This window comes from Oryx dammah, unplaced genomic scaffold, assembly GCF_014754425.2.
Source record: "Oryx dammah isolate SB20612 unplaced genomic scaffold, SCBI_Odam_1.1 HiC_scaffold_27, whole genome shotgun sequence".
Lineage (NCBI taxonomy): Eukaryota > Metazoa > Chordata > Mammalia > Artiodactyla > Bovidae > Oryx > Oryx dammah.
Window position 1 is genome coordinate 19,942,869 of NW_024070211.1, and position 17,656 is coordinate 19,960,524.

The 17,656-nt window shown below is 43.2% G+C and overlaps 1 protein-coding gene across 1 annotated transcript; it reads right to left on the reverse strand.

Moving 5' to 3' along the window:
• Positions 1-3,857: 3,857 nt before the first annotated feature.
• Positions 3,858-4,142, reverse strand: LOC120855173 (small cysteine and glycine repeat-containing protein 9-like). Its single transcript, XM_040229860.1, has one exon. It carries the CDS (start codon positions 4,140-4,142, stop codon positions 3,858-3,860), a length of 285 nt encoding a protein of 94 aa, XP_040085794.1.
• Positions 4,143-17,656: the final 13,514 nt, after the last annotated feature.

Below are 17,656 nucleotides of genomic sequence, written 5' to 3' on the forward strand. Positions count from 1 at the left end.
ACATGACTATTGACTGGAAAAACCATTGCTTTGACTAGATGGACCTTTGTTGACAAAGTGATGTCTCTGCTTTTTAATACGCTGTCTGGTTGTCATAGCTTTCAAGCTTCACTGTCTGACTCCTTTCCTTTAAAATAACTTTATTTGCTTTTCTGACACAGTGGGGGAGGGGATGGTGGGATGAATTGGGAGATTAGGATTGATATATATACACTACCCTGTGTAACATAGCTAGCTAGTGGAAGCTGCTATAAAGCACAGGAAGCCCAGCTCGGTGCTCTGTGATGCCTGGAGGGTGTGATGGGGGTGGAGTTGGGGGAGAGGCTGAAGAGGGAGGGGATATGTGTAGATGTATAGTTGATTCACATTGTTGTACAACAGAACTGACACAACACTGTAAACCAATTATATTCCAATTAAAAAAATAAAATAACTCTACTTGCTTTTGTTTTTGTTTAAACACTCCTCAGTCTTCATCTCAAGGGGTTCCTGGCAATCTCCCTTCACCATTTCCCTAAACCTCACCAGACCTATCAGCACCTCCAGACCAGTGAAGCTGAAGTTCAAGCTGGACAGTCACTGGTGTCAGTGACATCATGGGAGTAGAACTGATAAAAATCTGTGGTTATTCAAGAGACTTTCCATTTTGTGCATATAAACAGGGTATGCACACTGTCCTAGAGGAAAGAGCAGAAGCTGAGGGATGTGGCAAAAAGGTGTGTCAGGGACACTTCACAGAGTCAAAGAGGTGATGGAAGGATTACACATTGAGAAAAGGCAGATAGAGGCTAGAGAAATAAGGACTCAGAGTACACCAAGGTCACCCATGGATCCTGGACCATCATTTTTAATCCTAACACCACCTTGCATTGCAAAAGAATGCAGGAGTCCCTATAATTACCTGAAGACTAAATTAGACTTCCAAACAGATGCCATATAATGGATTCTTTGCTTTTCTTGAATTTTTTTAACCAAACTCAGAAAAAATAACCTTGGGCAATAATCAAAACACATTCAATTCACCTACATACAGAGCCATCAGCTTGGCCCCACTCTGTGAGGACAGACAACAATCCCAAACCCCATTCAGCCAACTTGTATGACAAAGGTCATTGAAAACCACAGGGCTTTCAAATGTGGGACCCATTAATCAGTAGCACAAATGCCTACATAAAGCATGGATCGCAATATATAAGCATACCAGTTAAAAATAACCAGGTGCTGCTGACCTAAATATAGGCAATTGTGTAGCACATCTATCAATTAACTTCCTGCTTACAATAAACACTTTAGGGACTTCCCTGGAGGTTGAGGGGCTAAGTCTCTGCCTTCCAATACAGGGGGCACAGTTTCTTTCGATCCCTGTTCAGAAAACTGAGATCCCACATGCCTCGCAATGTGGCCAATAATAATAATAATAATAATAATAAACTTCAAAGTCTTTTTTTTTTAAAAGAAAAAGATAAACACTTGAGCAAAAGCAAACCAAATCAACAAATATCTGTGGAACCTCTGTTATGTGCCAGGCTACATAGGTGATACACAGAAATGTGCTTCTAGTAATAAGCAATTCCAAATTAACAAGAAGAAGTATAAAGTTCACTCAGTCATATCCGACTTTTTGCAACCCCATGGACTGAAGCAAGTCAGGCCTCCCTGTCCATCAACAATTCCTGGAGCTTACTCAAACTCATGTCTATTGAGTCAGTAATGCCGTCCAACCATCTCATCCTCTGTCGTCCCCTTCTCCTCCTGCCCTCAATCTTTCCCAGCATCAGGGTCTTTTCAAATGAGTCAGCTCTTTGCATCAGGTGGCCAAGTATTGCAGTTTCAGCTTCAGTGTCAGTCCTTCCAATGAATATTCAGGACTGATTTCCTTTAGGCTGGACTGCTTGGATCTCCTTGTAGTCCAAAGGACTCTCAAGAGTCTTCTCCAACAATCAATTATTTCGTGCTCAATTTTCTTTACAGTCCAGCTCTCACATCCATACATGACTACTGGAAAAACCATAGCTTTGACTAGACGGACCTTTGTTGGCAAAGTAATATCTCTGCCTTTTTAATATGCTGCCTAGGTTGGTCATAGCTTTTCTTCCAAAGAGCAAGTGTCATTTAATTTCATGGCTGCAGGCACCATCTGCAGTGATTTTGGACCCCCCAAAAATAGTCTCTCACTGTTTCCATTGTTTCCCCATCTATTTACCAGGAAGCGATGGGACCAGATGCCATCATGTTAGTTTTCTGAATACTGAGCTTTAAGCCAACTTTGTCACTCTCTTTTTTCACTTTCATCAGGAGGCTCTTCTTTAGTTCTTCTTTGCTTTATGTCATAAGGGTGGTGTCATCTGCATATCCAAGGTTATTGATATTTCTCCTGGCAATTCTGACTCCAGCTTGGGCCTCATCCAGCCCGGCATTTCTCATGATGTACACACACTCATAAGTTAAATCAACAGGGTGACAATATACAGCCTTGACATACTACTTTCCCTATTTGGAACCAGTCTGTTGTTCCATATACAATTCTAACTGTTGCTTCCTGACCTGCATACAGATTTCTCAAGAGGCAGGTCAGGTGGTCTGATATTCCCATCTCTTTAAGAATTTTCCAGTTTGTGGTAATCCACACAGTCAAAGCTTTGACATAGTTAATAAAGCAGAAATAGATGTTTTTCTCTTGCTTTTTTGATGATCCAATGGATGTTGGCAATTTGATCTGTTTCCTCTGCCTTTTCTAAAACCAGCTTGAACATCTGGAAGTTCACTGTTCACGAATTGTTGAAGCCTGGCTTGGAGAATTTTGAGCATTACTTTGCTATTGTGTGAGATGAGTGCAATTGTGCAGTAGTTTGAGCATTCTTTGGCATTGCCTTTCTTTGGGACTGGAATGAAAACTGACCTTTTCCAGTCCTGTGGCCACTGCTGAGTTTTCCAGATTTGCTGGCCCAGTGAGTTTACTGCACAAAATCGACAGAAGCAGAGAAAGAATACACTGCTGTGGGAGGCAAGGCCAAGGACATCAGCTAGAGCAAGAGCCTTGCAGAACCGTCCTCGGCACTCAAGCTGGCCACCCCGGCCAGGAACTCCCAGGCTCTTCAGAAACCACCAGGCTCCGCAGTGTAGGGGGCTGTGTGAGTTCTGCCTTCCTTTGGGGCCCATCTTTCATCTCCTAGATTTTACAAAAGAAACCAAGACCTACCACCACCACTACCACCACCAGTTCCCACCCTGGAAAAGCCTTGGGCGAGTCTGAGCACCGAGAGACCCCAGGAGAAGAGTCATTACGGGGCAGCATCAGAGGGGGCTGGGCTGATAAACACACATACGGCTGATAAACACACATACGGCTGATAAACGGCTCTGCAAGCGGGGGCAGGAGACGCCACACCAGCGCAGGAACTGGTGATACGTGTGACTAGTGAACAGTCCTCCTTGGGCATTGAGTCGTTTCATTAGAGAGTGTAGAACAGCAAGTGTACACACACAGCAGTGGAAAAGAACCCACACAGGCAGGAAACGCCAAAATGACCCAAATTTGGGCCTGAATGGGTTGAAAGATTAAACAACACAATCAAATATCCTAGGGTTTATTTGTAAATGAGGGTTCTCTGTAAACTTGGGCTTCGCCCAGCTCTCTTGTCATCAGTTCTTTGCAATATATTTGTTTCCTGCCATGATGTGTGGTTTGTGAGCAAAGGAAGATCTCAGAAGGACAAGGCATGGAGCACAGGAAGGAGAAGAAGAAAAGCTGGTGATGGAGACTTTAGGGGAAAGAAATGGACCGAAGAGCGTGAAGTAGCCTTACCAGCAGGAGAGGGCGTGTCCTCCGCAGCTCCTGCCTGGAGCCGGGTGGTCACCTAGTGGCAGCACTGCTTCTGGCAGCAGCTCTTCTGCTGGCAACAGCCCTTCCCACTGCCGCAGCCACACGAGTGGCAGCTGCAGGTGCGGCGGTGGCAGCAGACCACGGGGATGCTGCAGCAGCCCCCACAGCAGCCGCAGCAGCAGGGGCAGCAGCTGCTGCAGCAGCCCACCCGGTAGCACCTGCAGCTGTTGCAGCTGTTGCAGCTGCCACAACCACCGCCGCAGCCACCGCCGCAGCCACCGCTGCAGCCACCACAACTTCCACAACCACAGCAGCCCATGGTGTCAGTAGAGAGGACTCAGGAGAGGTGAGGAGGGAGACTCAGGAGGGCAGGGAGGGCAGATGTCACCTTCTGCCGGAGGGGACCCTTATATATCAGCCCTGGGACAGGAGAAGGCAGACACGTGACCACTTCCTTGGAATTGTTTGTTTCCTTTTCTCTAGGAAAACTTCTTGCTCCTCCTGCTCATTTTCCTTCTAGACACCGTCTGTCTCATTAAGTCACATCTCTTCAGTTTAGTTAAATTTACCTTTGTTTCACCCAATGGGAGCATTTAGCAAAGGACCTGTCCCTGTTTGCAAATACAGCCAGTGTTAGTAAAGGTGAACTGGGAATACCTTCCTACTCACTAGTGTTTTCCTAAGTCACTAATATTTTCCCAGGGGAACCATGTATTTCCCGTCACCTCTCCAGAGAAAACTCCTAGGGGTCTTTTCAGTAGGAGAAAGAGAGTACAGAACCTTAAATAAAGAAGGTAACTTTCAACATGGCTGTTGCCATCATCGGTCTGAAAGCCATAGATCCACACATACATAAACTAGTGGATATGTCTGTTTCTCTAACCTGGGATAGAAGCTCTGATTGCAAACGGTGAACTCGCTCAGAAAATTATAAAAATCACCCTCTCTGTGGGGAAGCCCAGATCCATCTACAGGACCTCCTAACCCTCACATTTCTGTCTTGTAATTAAAACTTCTTGCATGAGTCACATATGTAGGTCCAGTCTTAATCACAGAGCAGGTAACAAGACAACCATGAGATGAGAGTTCACAAGCCCTAGGAAACTCCTCTGTCCCCCAAAAGACCTCCTCCTCTGATGGCTGACTTCAGCAGTGTCAGCTCAAGACCCACATTAGATCCTTGGCTAGAGAAGGGCTATACTCAATGTTGAAATAAGAAAGTGAAAGTGTTAGTCGCTCAGTCCTGTCTGACTCTTTGTGACGCTGAGGACCGTGGCCCGCCAGGCTCCTCTGTCCATGGGATTCTCCAGGCAAGAATACTGGAGTGGGTTGCCATTTCCTTCTCCAGGGGATCTTCCTGACTCCAGGATCCACCCTATGTCTCCTGCATTGCAGGCAGATTCTTTATGGTCTGAGACACCAGGGAAGATCCTATACTCAACACTGGGTTTCCCAAAATGTGTCTGGTAGAACACTAGTTCCACAGGATGTTAAAACTTACAACAACACAAAAAAAGATTCAGTTATGTTTGAAAAGTAATCCTGTTAAATAAAGCTAACCGATGTTTTGACTGTAGATCTTCTCAGAGCTCCAATGGGTCCTGTGACTCTCAGCAGAGCAAACCTACTAGGCCACAGAGCCTACTCTCAGCTAGAAAGCTCTGCTTTCCTTCACTCCTCAGGTGAGAGAGCTCCCAGGACAGGCCCAAGTTCAGATTCTTATGGTGAATTTAGAAAAACGTTGACCACAGGGAATGGAAAGGGTAGAACAGTGGTTCTCAAACTTTTTGATCTTGGGACCCATTATGCTCTTAAAAAGCACTTATGACCCCAAAGAGCTCTTGTTGTACGACTGGTATCTATTGCTACTTACTATATTAGAAATTAATACTAAGACATTGTTAATACTTAATTATGAATTCATTTTAAAATAACAATACAATCCCATTACTTACTCACATAAAATAACACATTTTGGGGACAAAAATACTTTCCAAACAAAGAAAAGTATTTGTTGAACACAGTGGCATTTGTTTTACATTTTTGCTGATCTCTTTTATGTCTGGCTTAAAAGACGGCTTAGAGTTGGCTGGGGGGTCACGTCTACTTCTGCGTTGACTCCATCGTACTATGTTGTCCTTGTTGAAGCAAATAAAGAAAACTCAGTCTCACACAGACAGGCAGCTGAAAAAGGAAGATAAGCCAAGGATCCTAGAATCACTCTTTGAGGACTGCTAGAGCAAAGATTCAGAAACTCAGTTCCCTATGGAAACAACCTACGTAAAAATGTTCCCAACATTTCACTTCATCAAGGATACATCTTTATGCCACTTTATGGAATTTTAATGCTTCTATATTAAAATAGTTACCACATGCTGCCATATTTTCTAACAGTATTCCTAACGGTATTTTCTAATGCATTTCCCACTCAACAATCCTGTGATTGTCTTTGTCTTTAAAATAAAGCTGAGACTCACCAGCAGAGCATTCAATGCCCTCAACAATCTGGTTTCAATTGGCCCTTACAGCCTAATCCTCTGTCCAGAGTTCCAGGGGGACCCAAGACTATCAAAAAAGAGAGGCTGGAAATTAATACCATTACTAACAGGCTTCCTTGGTAGCTCAGTTGGTAAAGAATCTGCCTGAATGCAGGAGACCCTGGTTTGATTCCTGGGTCGGGAAGATCCGCTGGAGAAGGGATAGGCTACCCACTCCAGTATTCTTGGGCTTCCCTTGTAGCTCAGCTGGTAAAGAATCCGCCACAATGCAGGAGACCTGGGTTTTCTCCCTGGGTTGGGAAGATCCCCTGGAAAAGGGAAAGGCCACCCACTCCAGTATTCTACCTGGAGAATTCCATGCAGTACATGGGGTCGCAAAGAGTCAGACAAGACTAAGTGACTTTCATTCACTCACTCCCTGGAGTAATAGTTAATCTTCATGGTAAAAACACTAGGTACTGAACACAGTACTAAGCACTTATAAATGTATCTGAGCAGATTCTTAAGGCTTCCTGGAACAGACCCCCACCCCATATCCTCCACCTGTCTCTTGTATATAGAAAAACTGTAGTCTCCCAGGCCTTCAAGAGTTAATGGGTCAGGAGAACTGGTGATAATTTAAACAGTAGATGAGCCATATCACAGAGTCACAGAATCTTTAGTTCCTACCTGAAGGACATAGATAAGAGGGTCTGATGCACATACCTGAGTTCTGCAGACACTAAAACTACCACCAGAGGGAAAAGGCTAACTTCATGATGACCAGACTGTAGCCATGACATAAGCTGCTCCATCTTGAGCAGTACGGAATCTGAGGCTTGCCTAGTTCCAAGAACTGACCTCAAGGAAATGGACACAGACCAACCTTGGAGTTAAAGATCAACTGCACTTAAAATCAGCAAGATGACGCTGACCATCACGTGAGTTTCAGGATGACTGTTGGAGCTGACCATGCTGTTCTGCATGTAGCCCCTGCCCACACTCCCCTGAAACTTCCTGATTTTCCCTTTTCCCCCAATGGCGAATTTGAAGATGGTATGGGGGACACTAGTGCACTAGTCGGACACGACTGAGCGACTGAACTGAACTGAACTGAGTGCAACATCTCTCCAGGGTTGCCTACTTCCTAAATAAAGCATCTCTCTTTTTCCATCAGCCCTGTCTCTTGAACATTGACTTTGGAGCAGAGCAGCCAAGCTTGAGTTTGATTCCAACTGCAGCCAGTGACAGAAATGAAACAGAGACAAAAGCAATGAAACAGGCAGGACTCAGGCAGTAACACACACATGAAGGAACAGTGTCAACAGAGCAAAGATGGCGAAGGCAGGGCAACACTAGATCACGCCTGTGACGCAGACCTTTCTTCTCCCATGAAAGAAAAACCCCAGCCACATGGTCACACCTTGAACTTTTATACTCCTGTACCTCCCTTGTGGCTGTGCTTTTAGCTGAAAATGCCTTCTTCCACCATCAAAATTCTACTCATATTTAAAGATGCCCTTTTTGTCCCACCTGTTTTGGTTGTACCTCCAATACATTCTAATAAAGGGAAGAATGAGAGCAGGGAACATAGGAGGAAAGCTGTTGCCATAGGAGATGAAGGAGAGACAGGAGTTAAGGCTATTAGCACCACTGCCACCGTGAATGGCATTCTCAATACACACACACACAAGGTAACTATGCAAGGTGATGGATGTATTAATTAACTTAATTATGGTAATCATTCCATAATATATGCATATAGTAAATCATCACATCATATCCCTTAACTATAAATAACTGATTTTTTAATTATACCTCAATAAAGCTAGAAAAAATATTTGTTCCAAGGAGATAGATATGTTAGGGAAAGATTTGAGTATAATGCAACTTTTACGTTTATGTGGGATTCTGTGCCTGAAAAACACCAGGTAAATGCAAAAAGCTGCACTCAGCTAACATGTGTACACACACACACTTCAAACAACCACCAGCTACCTGTGTGTCCTATGGGTTAAGAACATCACTCATCCACACCTGCAAATACAACTTTCCCTCCCATTTAGGATACATCCTCTTGCACCACTTGACAATAACACAAGCTGCAACCTTTCTCAGGGCCACTTTCAAAAGCAAACTTTAGGTCTTTTTCAAGGTAAAGTACCATATTTATTGTGCTTTCCTCGTGGCTCAGCAGTAAAGAATCTGCCTGCAATTCAGAAGATGTGGGCTTGATCCCTGAGTCGGGAAGATCCCCTGAAGAAGGGAATGGCAACCCACTCTAGTATTCTTGCCTGGAGAATCATATGGAAAGAGAAGCCTGGCGGGCTGCACTTCATGGGGTCACAAAAGAGTCAGACATGACTTACTGACTAAACAGACAAAAGATCTGTTTATTATAGGATTTATACTTTTTAAACATATAACGTGTAAAACTGTGCACAATTTTTATTGTTTCGATTCTGTAAACAAGTCACTGATGAAGTTTTTGTGTGCTCTTCCCCAATCCCATAGCCCTGTGGTTTTTACTGCATAATCTTGTAGAGTGCCATGTTGTGTAAGAACACCTATGTTGTGTTATAGCTGAACTGTGAGTACCAAAAACCATCTCAACAGTGAGCACACCTAGCACCTAGATCTTGGATTCTAAATACCAATCTCCAATAAAAGAGATAGACTTTTTGGAGAAATGACTGACTTCAGATCTGAGGCTGGGAAGGGATGAAACAGACTTTGAACCTCTTTTGCCGGACCCTAAGTCAGTGCTCAAAAACTAGCAGAGATATTTTTAAAAGCTACAGGGGCCAGCTTGCAGGTATGGCCAGATATGCAGATGACACCACCCTTATGGGAGAAAGTGAAGAAGAACTAAAGAGCCTCTTGATGAAAGTGAAAGAGGAGAGTGAAAAAGTTGGCTTAAAGTTTGACATTCAGAAAGCTAAGATCATGGCATCTGGTCCGACCACTTCATGGCAAATAGATGGGGAAACAGTGGAAACAGTGACAGATTTTATTTTGGGGGGCTCCAAAATCACTTCAGATGGTGACTGCAGCAATGAAATTAAAAGACTCTTGGAAGAAAAGTTATGACCAACCTAGACAGCATATTAAAAACCAGAGACAGTACTTTGTCAACAAAGGTCTGTCTAGTCAAGGCTATGGTTTTTCCAGTGGTCATGTATGGATGTGAGTTCGACTATAAGAAAGCTGAGCGCCAAAGAATTGATGCTTTTGAACTGTGGTGTTGAAGACTCTTGAGAGTCCCTTGGACTGCAAGGAGATCCAACCAGTACATCCTAAAGGAGATCAGTCCTGGGTGTTCATTGGAAGGACTGATGCTAAAGCTGAAACTCTAATACTCTGGCCACCTGATGCGAACTGACTCAGTGGAAAAGACCCTGATGCTGGGAAAGATTGAAAGTGGGAGGAGAAGGGGACGACAGAGGATGAGATGGCTGGATGGCATCACCAACTCAATGGACGAGTTTGAGTAAACTCCGGGAGTTGGTGATGGACAGGGGGGCTTGGCGTGCTACATTCCATGGTTTTGCAAAGAGTCAGACATGACTGAGTGACTGAACTGAATGGAGATGAGCTTCTCCTATGTCAAGTTTTGTTCTTTGTAACCCCTTAATTTGTAGCTTTCTTGTACTTTATCTATACATCTGTTAAACTATCACTTCCCCTAAAATATCTGTATCTATATTTGTCTATCCATCTCTCTCTCTGCACAAGTGTATACACACACACATTATGAGGATGTGTGCATGCTCAGTCAGTCATGTCTCACTCTGCAACACCATGAGTCGTAGCCTGCCAGGCTTCTTTGTATAGGGGATTCTCCAGGACTGGGCTGCCATTTCCTCCAGGGGATCTTCGCAACCTAGGGACCCAATCCATGCCTCCTGCATTGGCAGGTGGATTCCTTACCACTGAGCCACCAGGAAGCCCTAACCATGAGGATGGGTCTTCTTTATTCAGTCTACTGATTCAAATACAATTCTTTTCTAGAAATTCCCTCACAAACACCCAGAAATAATGTTCTACCAGATACACGGGCATCCCTTAGACCGGGTAAGATGGTTAAAATGTCTTTTATCTATTGAGACTGTCCATTCATAAACCTATTTTTCTCTTCATTTAATTTTTTGTGTGCTTCAACATTTAATAAATTCCTCCATAAAGATCCTTGCATATCATTAGATTTATTCACTGTTATATTACAGTTTTTGTTGTTCTTAGGGAGTTGTTCATTTTTAAATTACATTTTTTATTCTATGAGTAAGAAATTTCTTTATTGCTGAATACTAATATTTTTAAGGGCTTTTTTCCCTCCGGGATACTTTGTCAATCTCCCAAATGGACAAATATATAGCATTTCCTAGGCTTATTTGACTAAAAACTCCATTTTAACCAACTCTATATATCTAATTTACTGTTTGTTAAGGGTGAGTGGATGACATAATGTACATAAAATGTATCTAAGTACAGCAGACTAAAAGATGGATCAGATTAGAACCAATTTCTTTCCTCTCTAAGGCTCTTACCAATCTGTGCGAGCAAAGGGATGGCCTTGACTTAGACCATCTAACACTCAGGAGGAGAACTGCATGCTCAGGCAGTCATATTGGGAAAACAGTGTCTTATTAAATATTTCAGTTCTGATTCCATTTGTGAAATAGAAGTGAATTTTTCTAAAACTGGCAAACAATCAAGTTCCATGTATCCACAGAGGTATTAATAAACAGGAAATAAGCATCTGCCATAAAAACTGGTCAAAAGAACAAGGAAGTGACTGCATACCATGTGCCAAGCCCCCAGATGGGCTATTTAATGGCCCCTTAGCAGAGCCAAGCATGAGACCTCCCTCTTCTCTCAAGTCTTCTCTAGTGATATCTGTGGTTGTAGAAGTTATGGCCGTCAAGTGGCTGCAGTGCTGAGAAGGGCTGTTGCCAGCAGAAGCCCGAAGCAATGCTGCTGCTAGGGGGACCAGCCCGGCTGCTGGTAGCATTTGCTGGAACTGGGCTTGTCTGTTGGTAAGTCTTTTTTACAACCCTCCTCGTCTCTCTTTCTGTGACCTATAAGTCACTGGTGTGCACTCAAGGGCTGTAACTGGATATTTTCCTTTCTGTCACATCACAAACTGTTTGATTTCATAAGACCCTACGGCCGAGGTGAAAGAAAGAACTGGGCCAACAAGACACCCCAGCCACTGCAGACAATCCACATATTGAATAAACTTGAAAACTGAATCATGGTCACAAACGCTTCTGCTTTTCCGAAATTCTTTAACATAACTTCAGGGCCCGCCCTTGTTCTCTTTGTGCTCATACATGACATGCCATTTCTTCTGTATTCTTCTGCCCACCAGTGCTGTACTGCTGAAAAGGAAACCATAAATAGAATAAGGCATTATATATTGATGTTTAAATATTTTTTTTAACTTTTATTAATTGTCTTGCTATGAAAGGACCTTCTCTAGTCAATAAATTCGGGCAAGCCAAATAAAGAAAGCCTTGTTGGGAAGAACTTCCCAGTTGTCAGATTCACTTCTTTTACTATCACATTTGCCCTGAGATGCATTATGGCAGAATCACAAGCAGGTCTCAGAGCAGCCTGACTTGTCCACATTCCGTCTCCTGATACCATTGTGACACCTCATTTCTTTGAAGTCAGTGAAAAGTGAACGTGGCAGTCACTAAGTCATTTCTGACCCTCTGTGACCCCACAGACTGTAGCCCGCCAGGCTCCTCTGTCCATAGAATTCTCCAGGAAAGGATACTGGAGTGGGTAGCCTTTCCCTTCTCCAGGGGATCCTCCCAACCCAGGGATTGAACCCGGTCTCCTGCTTTGCAGGCAGATTCTTTACCATCTGAGCCACCAGGGAACCCAGTGAAGTCCTTGGGGATGTTACTATTCTTTCCAAGAATGCCTCCCTCTCACCTTGGTTTGAAGGAACATGAACCCACCTTGAGTTGCTGCCACTCCAGAAAAACAGGAGATGTTTTACCTAAATCAGCCAACCCCATCCCTGAGGACATTCTTAAGACAAATGTCATACGTTTCCAAATCTGCCTTAAGTCTTTTCTTTTCAAATCTCAATTGGAATTATATGGCTTTTGACATAGGAGGCTTATCACAGAGAGTTGTTTTTGGAAGAGGTACTGAACAGCTCAGGCAGATAGCCAGGCATCTGGCTCTTAGGCGGCAATGGCCTGTTGAGAGGGTGTGTTGAGATGGATTGGGAGCAGGTGTTTTCAGGTGCTTTCAAAGCTCACTGACCCCAGGTTAGGCCTGCCCCTGAAGATTTAGGTCCTACTCTGTTTTTATTCCGGTACTATTCTTGGGAATGGCGCACATGTTTTCATTTTGTATTTGACAGTTTCTGAAAGCGATTCTTCACCCCATTCCTATGAGAAGGATAAATACAGTCAGTGGGCTAGACAGAACCAAGATGTTGATCAAGGACCCACTCTCCTACTCTATGCACATTAATGTGCAAAAGGATGAAGATTTTTCAAATCTCTGTGTGATACAGGTGTAAAAAGGCCCTGCATGAGTCTTTGCCAAGCCACACCAGGAACATACCATGAGTACCTGACTGGCAAGACCCAGGAAAATTCCCCTTGTGTCTAACTAAGGGAATGCAGGTCTAACAGAGAGAGAAAATGTCTATAAAATCAAAGGATTCAATGACTATACTTAGGTTTAGAAATGGGGGAGAATTCATCTACACTGACTTTGTGCCATATCCTATATTTTTAGAAATGTAGTCATCTACCTTGAAACAGGAAACTTTCAGTTCAGAGCAAAGAATGTCCTTTGGCCTTTAGAAGGACTCTCAGTATAGAAAACCCATGCTCTCCACTGTTGGCTTATTCCACTGTATCATCACCCTGGTTCTTCATGTCTCCCACACGTACAACTGGAATCTCCGTTGCTTTCTCTGCTTTTGTGTTTCTCCTTGTCCAATGTAGACCTAAAAGTAACATCCAGGAGTCTGCTCATCAAGACCGTTAATAGATTGGAGGACAGTCTTCATTTTTTTTGTTTCTGTTTTGTTTCTTTTTTTGCAATAACCAACGACCTCAGTTTTCTTAGCCTTCAGTAGAGTTAGAATACATCTAGTTCAAGGTGTAACTCCTGAGTCAGCAGCATTGGCATCACATGGGAACTTGTTACAAGTTCAAATTCTCAAGATAATCAGAGGGTGAAGCCAGTGATCTGTGTTCTAACCAATCCTCCAGGAGATCCTGGTGCAGGCATGAATTTGAGATCTTTGGACTGTATCGGTATAGGAGAAGACGATATTTTCCACCTAGATTTGGAGAACTATCTCATATTAATAGGAATCTAGTCAACTATTTCTATCTCATTTTTCCAGTGAATATTTTTTTAATGGAGAAGAAAATCTCTGGAAACCAAGGCTTGATGAAGAGTTCTTAGATTGGACACAAAAAACAAGAACAGTAAAATTTTTAAAAATTCAGTTCACTTCAGTCACTCAGTCGTGTCCGACTCTTTGCGACCTCATGAATCGCAGCACACCAGGCCTCCCTGTCCATCACCAACTCCCAGAGTTCACCTAAACTCATGTGCATCAAGTCAGTGATGCCATCTAGCCATCTCATCCTCTGTCATCGCCTTCTCCTCCTGCCCCCAATCCCTCCTAGCATCAGGGTCTTTTCCAATGAGTCAACTCTTCTCATGAGGTGGCCAAAATATTGGAGTTTCAGCTTCAGCATCAGTCCTTCCAATGAACACACAGGGCTGATCTCCTTTAGAATGGACTGGTTGGATTTCCTTGCAGTCCAAGGAAATCTCAAGAGTCTTCTCAAGCACCACAGTTCAAAAGCATCAATTCTTCGGCGCTCAGCTTTCTTCACAGTTCAACTCTCACATCCATATATGACCACTGGAAAAACCATAGCCTTGACTAGACGGACCTTTGTTGGCAAAGTAATATCTTTTCTTTTTAATATGCTATCTAGGTTGGTCATAAATTTCCTTCCAAGGAGTAAGCATCTTTTAATTTCATAGCTGCAATCACCACCTGCAGTGATTTTGGAGCCCCCCAAAATAGTCTGACACTGTTTCCACTGTTTCCCCATCTATTTGCCATGAAGTGATGGGACCAGATGCCATGATCTTCGTTTTCTGAATGTTGAGCTTTAAGCCAACTTTTTCACTCTCCTCTTTCACTTTCATCAAGAGGCTTTTTAGCTCCTCTTCACTTCCTGCCATAAGCGTGGTGTCATCTGCATATCTGAGGTTATTGGTATTTCTCCCGGCAATCTTGATTCCAGCTTGTGCTTCTTCCAGCCCTTGTTTCTCATGATGTACTCTGCATAGAAGTTAAATAAGCAGGGTGACAATACACAGCCTTGACGTACTCCTTTTCGTATTTGAAACCAGTCTGTTGTTCCATGTCCAGTTCTGTTACTTCCTGACCTGCATATAGGTTTCTCAAGAGGCAGGTCAGGTAGTCTGGTATTCCCATCTCTTTCAGAATTTTCCACAGTTTATTGTGATCAAAGGCTTTGGCATAGTCAATAAAGCAGAAATAGATGTTTTTCTGGAACTCTCTTAGAGAAGTTCAAATCAAAACTGCAATGAGATATACTTACCAGAGTGACCAAAATAAAGAATAGTGACAACCCCAAAGCTGGCAAGGAAACCAGTTCAAAGCAGAGAAACCAGGTCATTGTTAGCAATTATATAAAATGGTATAGGTATTCTGGAAAAGTATATGTTAGAAAACCAAATATATGTTTATAATTCAGCAATTGTACTCTCAGACATGCAGTACAGAGAAATGAAAACTTAAGGCTCAGTTCAGTTCAGTCGCTCAGTCGTGTCCGACTCTCCGCAACCCCATGAATCACAGCACGCCAGGCCTCCCTGTCCATCACCATCTCCCAGAGCTCACTCAGACTCACATCCATCGACTCCGTGATGCCATCCAGCCATCTCATCCTAGGTCATCCCCTTCTCTTCCCCCCCCCCCCCGCATCCCTCTCAGCATCAGAGTTTTTTCCAATGAGTCAACTCTTCACATGAGGTGGCCAAAGTACTGGAGTTTCAGCTTTAGCATCATTCCTTCCAAAGAAATCCCAGGGTTCATCTCCTTCAGAATGCACTGGTTGGATCTCCTTGCACTCCAAGGGACTCCCAAGAGTCTTCTCCAACACCACAGTTCAAAACCATAAATTCTTCAGCGCTCAGCCTTCTTCACAGTCCAACTCTCACATCCATACATGACCACAGGAAAAACCATAGCCTTGACTAGACGGACCTTAGTCGGCAAAGAAATGTCTCTACTTTTGAATATGCTATCTAGGTTGGTCATAACTTTTCTTCCAAGGAGCAAGTGTCTTTTAATTTCATGGCTGCAGTCACCATCTGCAGTGATTTTGGAACCCAAAAACATAAAGTCTGACACTGTTTCCACTGTTTCCCCATCTATTTGCCATGAAGTGATGGGACCAGTTGCCATGATCTTTGTTTTCTGAATGTTGAGCTTTAGGACAACTTTTTTGCTCTCCTCTTTTCACTTTCATCAAGAGGCTTTTTAGCTCCTCTTCACTTTCTGCCATAAGGATGGTGTCATCTGCATATCTGAGGTTATTGATATTTCTCCTGGCAATCTTGATTCCAGCTTGTGTTTCTTCCAGTCCACCATTTCTCATGATGTACTCTGCATATAAGTTAAATAAGCAAGATGACAATATACAGCCTTGATGCACTCCTTTTCCTATTTGGAACCAGTCTGTTGTTCCATGTCCAGTTCTAACTCTTGCTTCCTGGCCTGCATACAGATTTCTCAAGAGGCAGGTCAGGTGGTCTGGTATTCCTGTCTCTTTCAGAATTTTCCACAGTTAATTGTGATCCACACAGTCAAAGGCTTTGGCATAGTCAATAAAGCAGAAATAGATGTTTTTCTGGAACTCTCTTGCTTTTTCCATGATCCAGCGGATGTTGGAAATTTGATCTCTGGTTCCTCTGCCTTTTCTAAAACCAGCTTGAACATCTGGAAGTTCATGGTTCACGTATTGCTGAAGCCTGGCTTGGAGAATTTTGAGCATTACTTTACTAGCATGTGAGATGAGTGCAATTGTGCAGTAGTTTGAGCATTCTTTGGCATTGCCTTTCTTTGGACTTGGAATGAAAAAAAACTGACCTTTTCCAGTCCTGTGGCCACTGCTGAGTTTTCCAAATTTGTTGGCATATTGAGTGCAGCACTTTCACAGCATCATCTTTCAGGATTTGAAACAGCTCAACTGGAATTCCATCACCTCCACTAGCTTTGTTCGTAGTGATGCTTTCTAAGGCCCACTTGACTTCACATTCCAAGATGTCTGGCTCTAGATGAGCGATCACATCATCATGACTATCTGGGTCATGAAGATCTTTTTTGTACAGTTCTTCCGTGTATTCTTGCCACCTCTTCTTAATATCTTCTGCTTGTTAGGTCCATACTATTTCTGTCCTTTATCGAGCCCATCTTTGCATGAAATGTTCCCTTGATATCTCTAATTTTCTTGAAGAGATTTCTAGTCTTTCCCAATCTGTTGTTCTCCTCTATTTCTTTGCATTGATCGCTGAGGAAGGCTTTCTTATCTCTTCTAGCTATTCTTTGGAACTCTGCATTCAGATGCCTATAACTTTCCTTTTCTCCTTTGCTTTTCGCCTCTCTTGTCTTCACAGCTATTTGTAAGGCCTCCCCAGACAGCCATTTTGCTTTTTTTCATTTCTTTTCCATGGGGATGGTCTTGATCCCTGTCTCCTGCACAATGTCACGAACCTCATTCCATAGTTCATCAGGCACTCTATCTATCAGATCTAGGCCCTTAAATCTATTTCTCACTTCCACTGTATAATCATAAGGGATTTGAGTTAGGTCATACCTGAATGGTCTTGCAGTTTTCCCTACTTTCTTCAATTTCAGTCTGAATTTGGCAATAAGGAGCTCATGGTCTGAGCCACAGCCAGCTCCTGGTCTTGTTTTTGTTGACTGTATAGAGCTTCTCCATCTTTGGCTGCATAGAATATAATCAACCTGATTTTGGTGTTGACCATCTGGTGATGTCCATGTGTAGAGTCTTCTCTTGTGTTGTTGGAAGAAGGTGTTTGCTATGACCAGTGCATTTTCCTGGCAAAACTCTATTAGTCTTTGCCCTGCTTCATTCCGCATTCCAAGGCCAAATCTGCCTGTTACTCCAGGTGTTTCTTGACTTCCTATTTTTGCATTCCAGTCCCCTATAATGAAAAGGACATCTTTTTTGGGTGTTAGTTCTAAAAGGTCTTGTAGGTCTTCATAAAACCATTCAACTTCAGCTTCTTCAGCATAAAAACA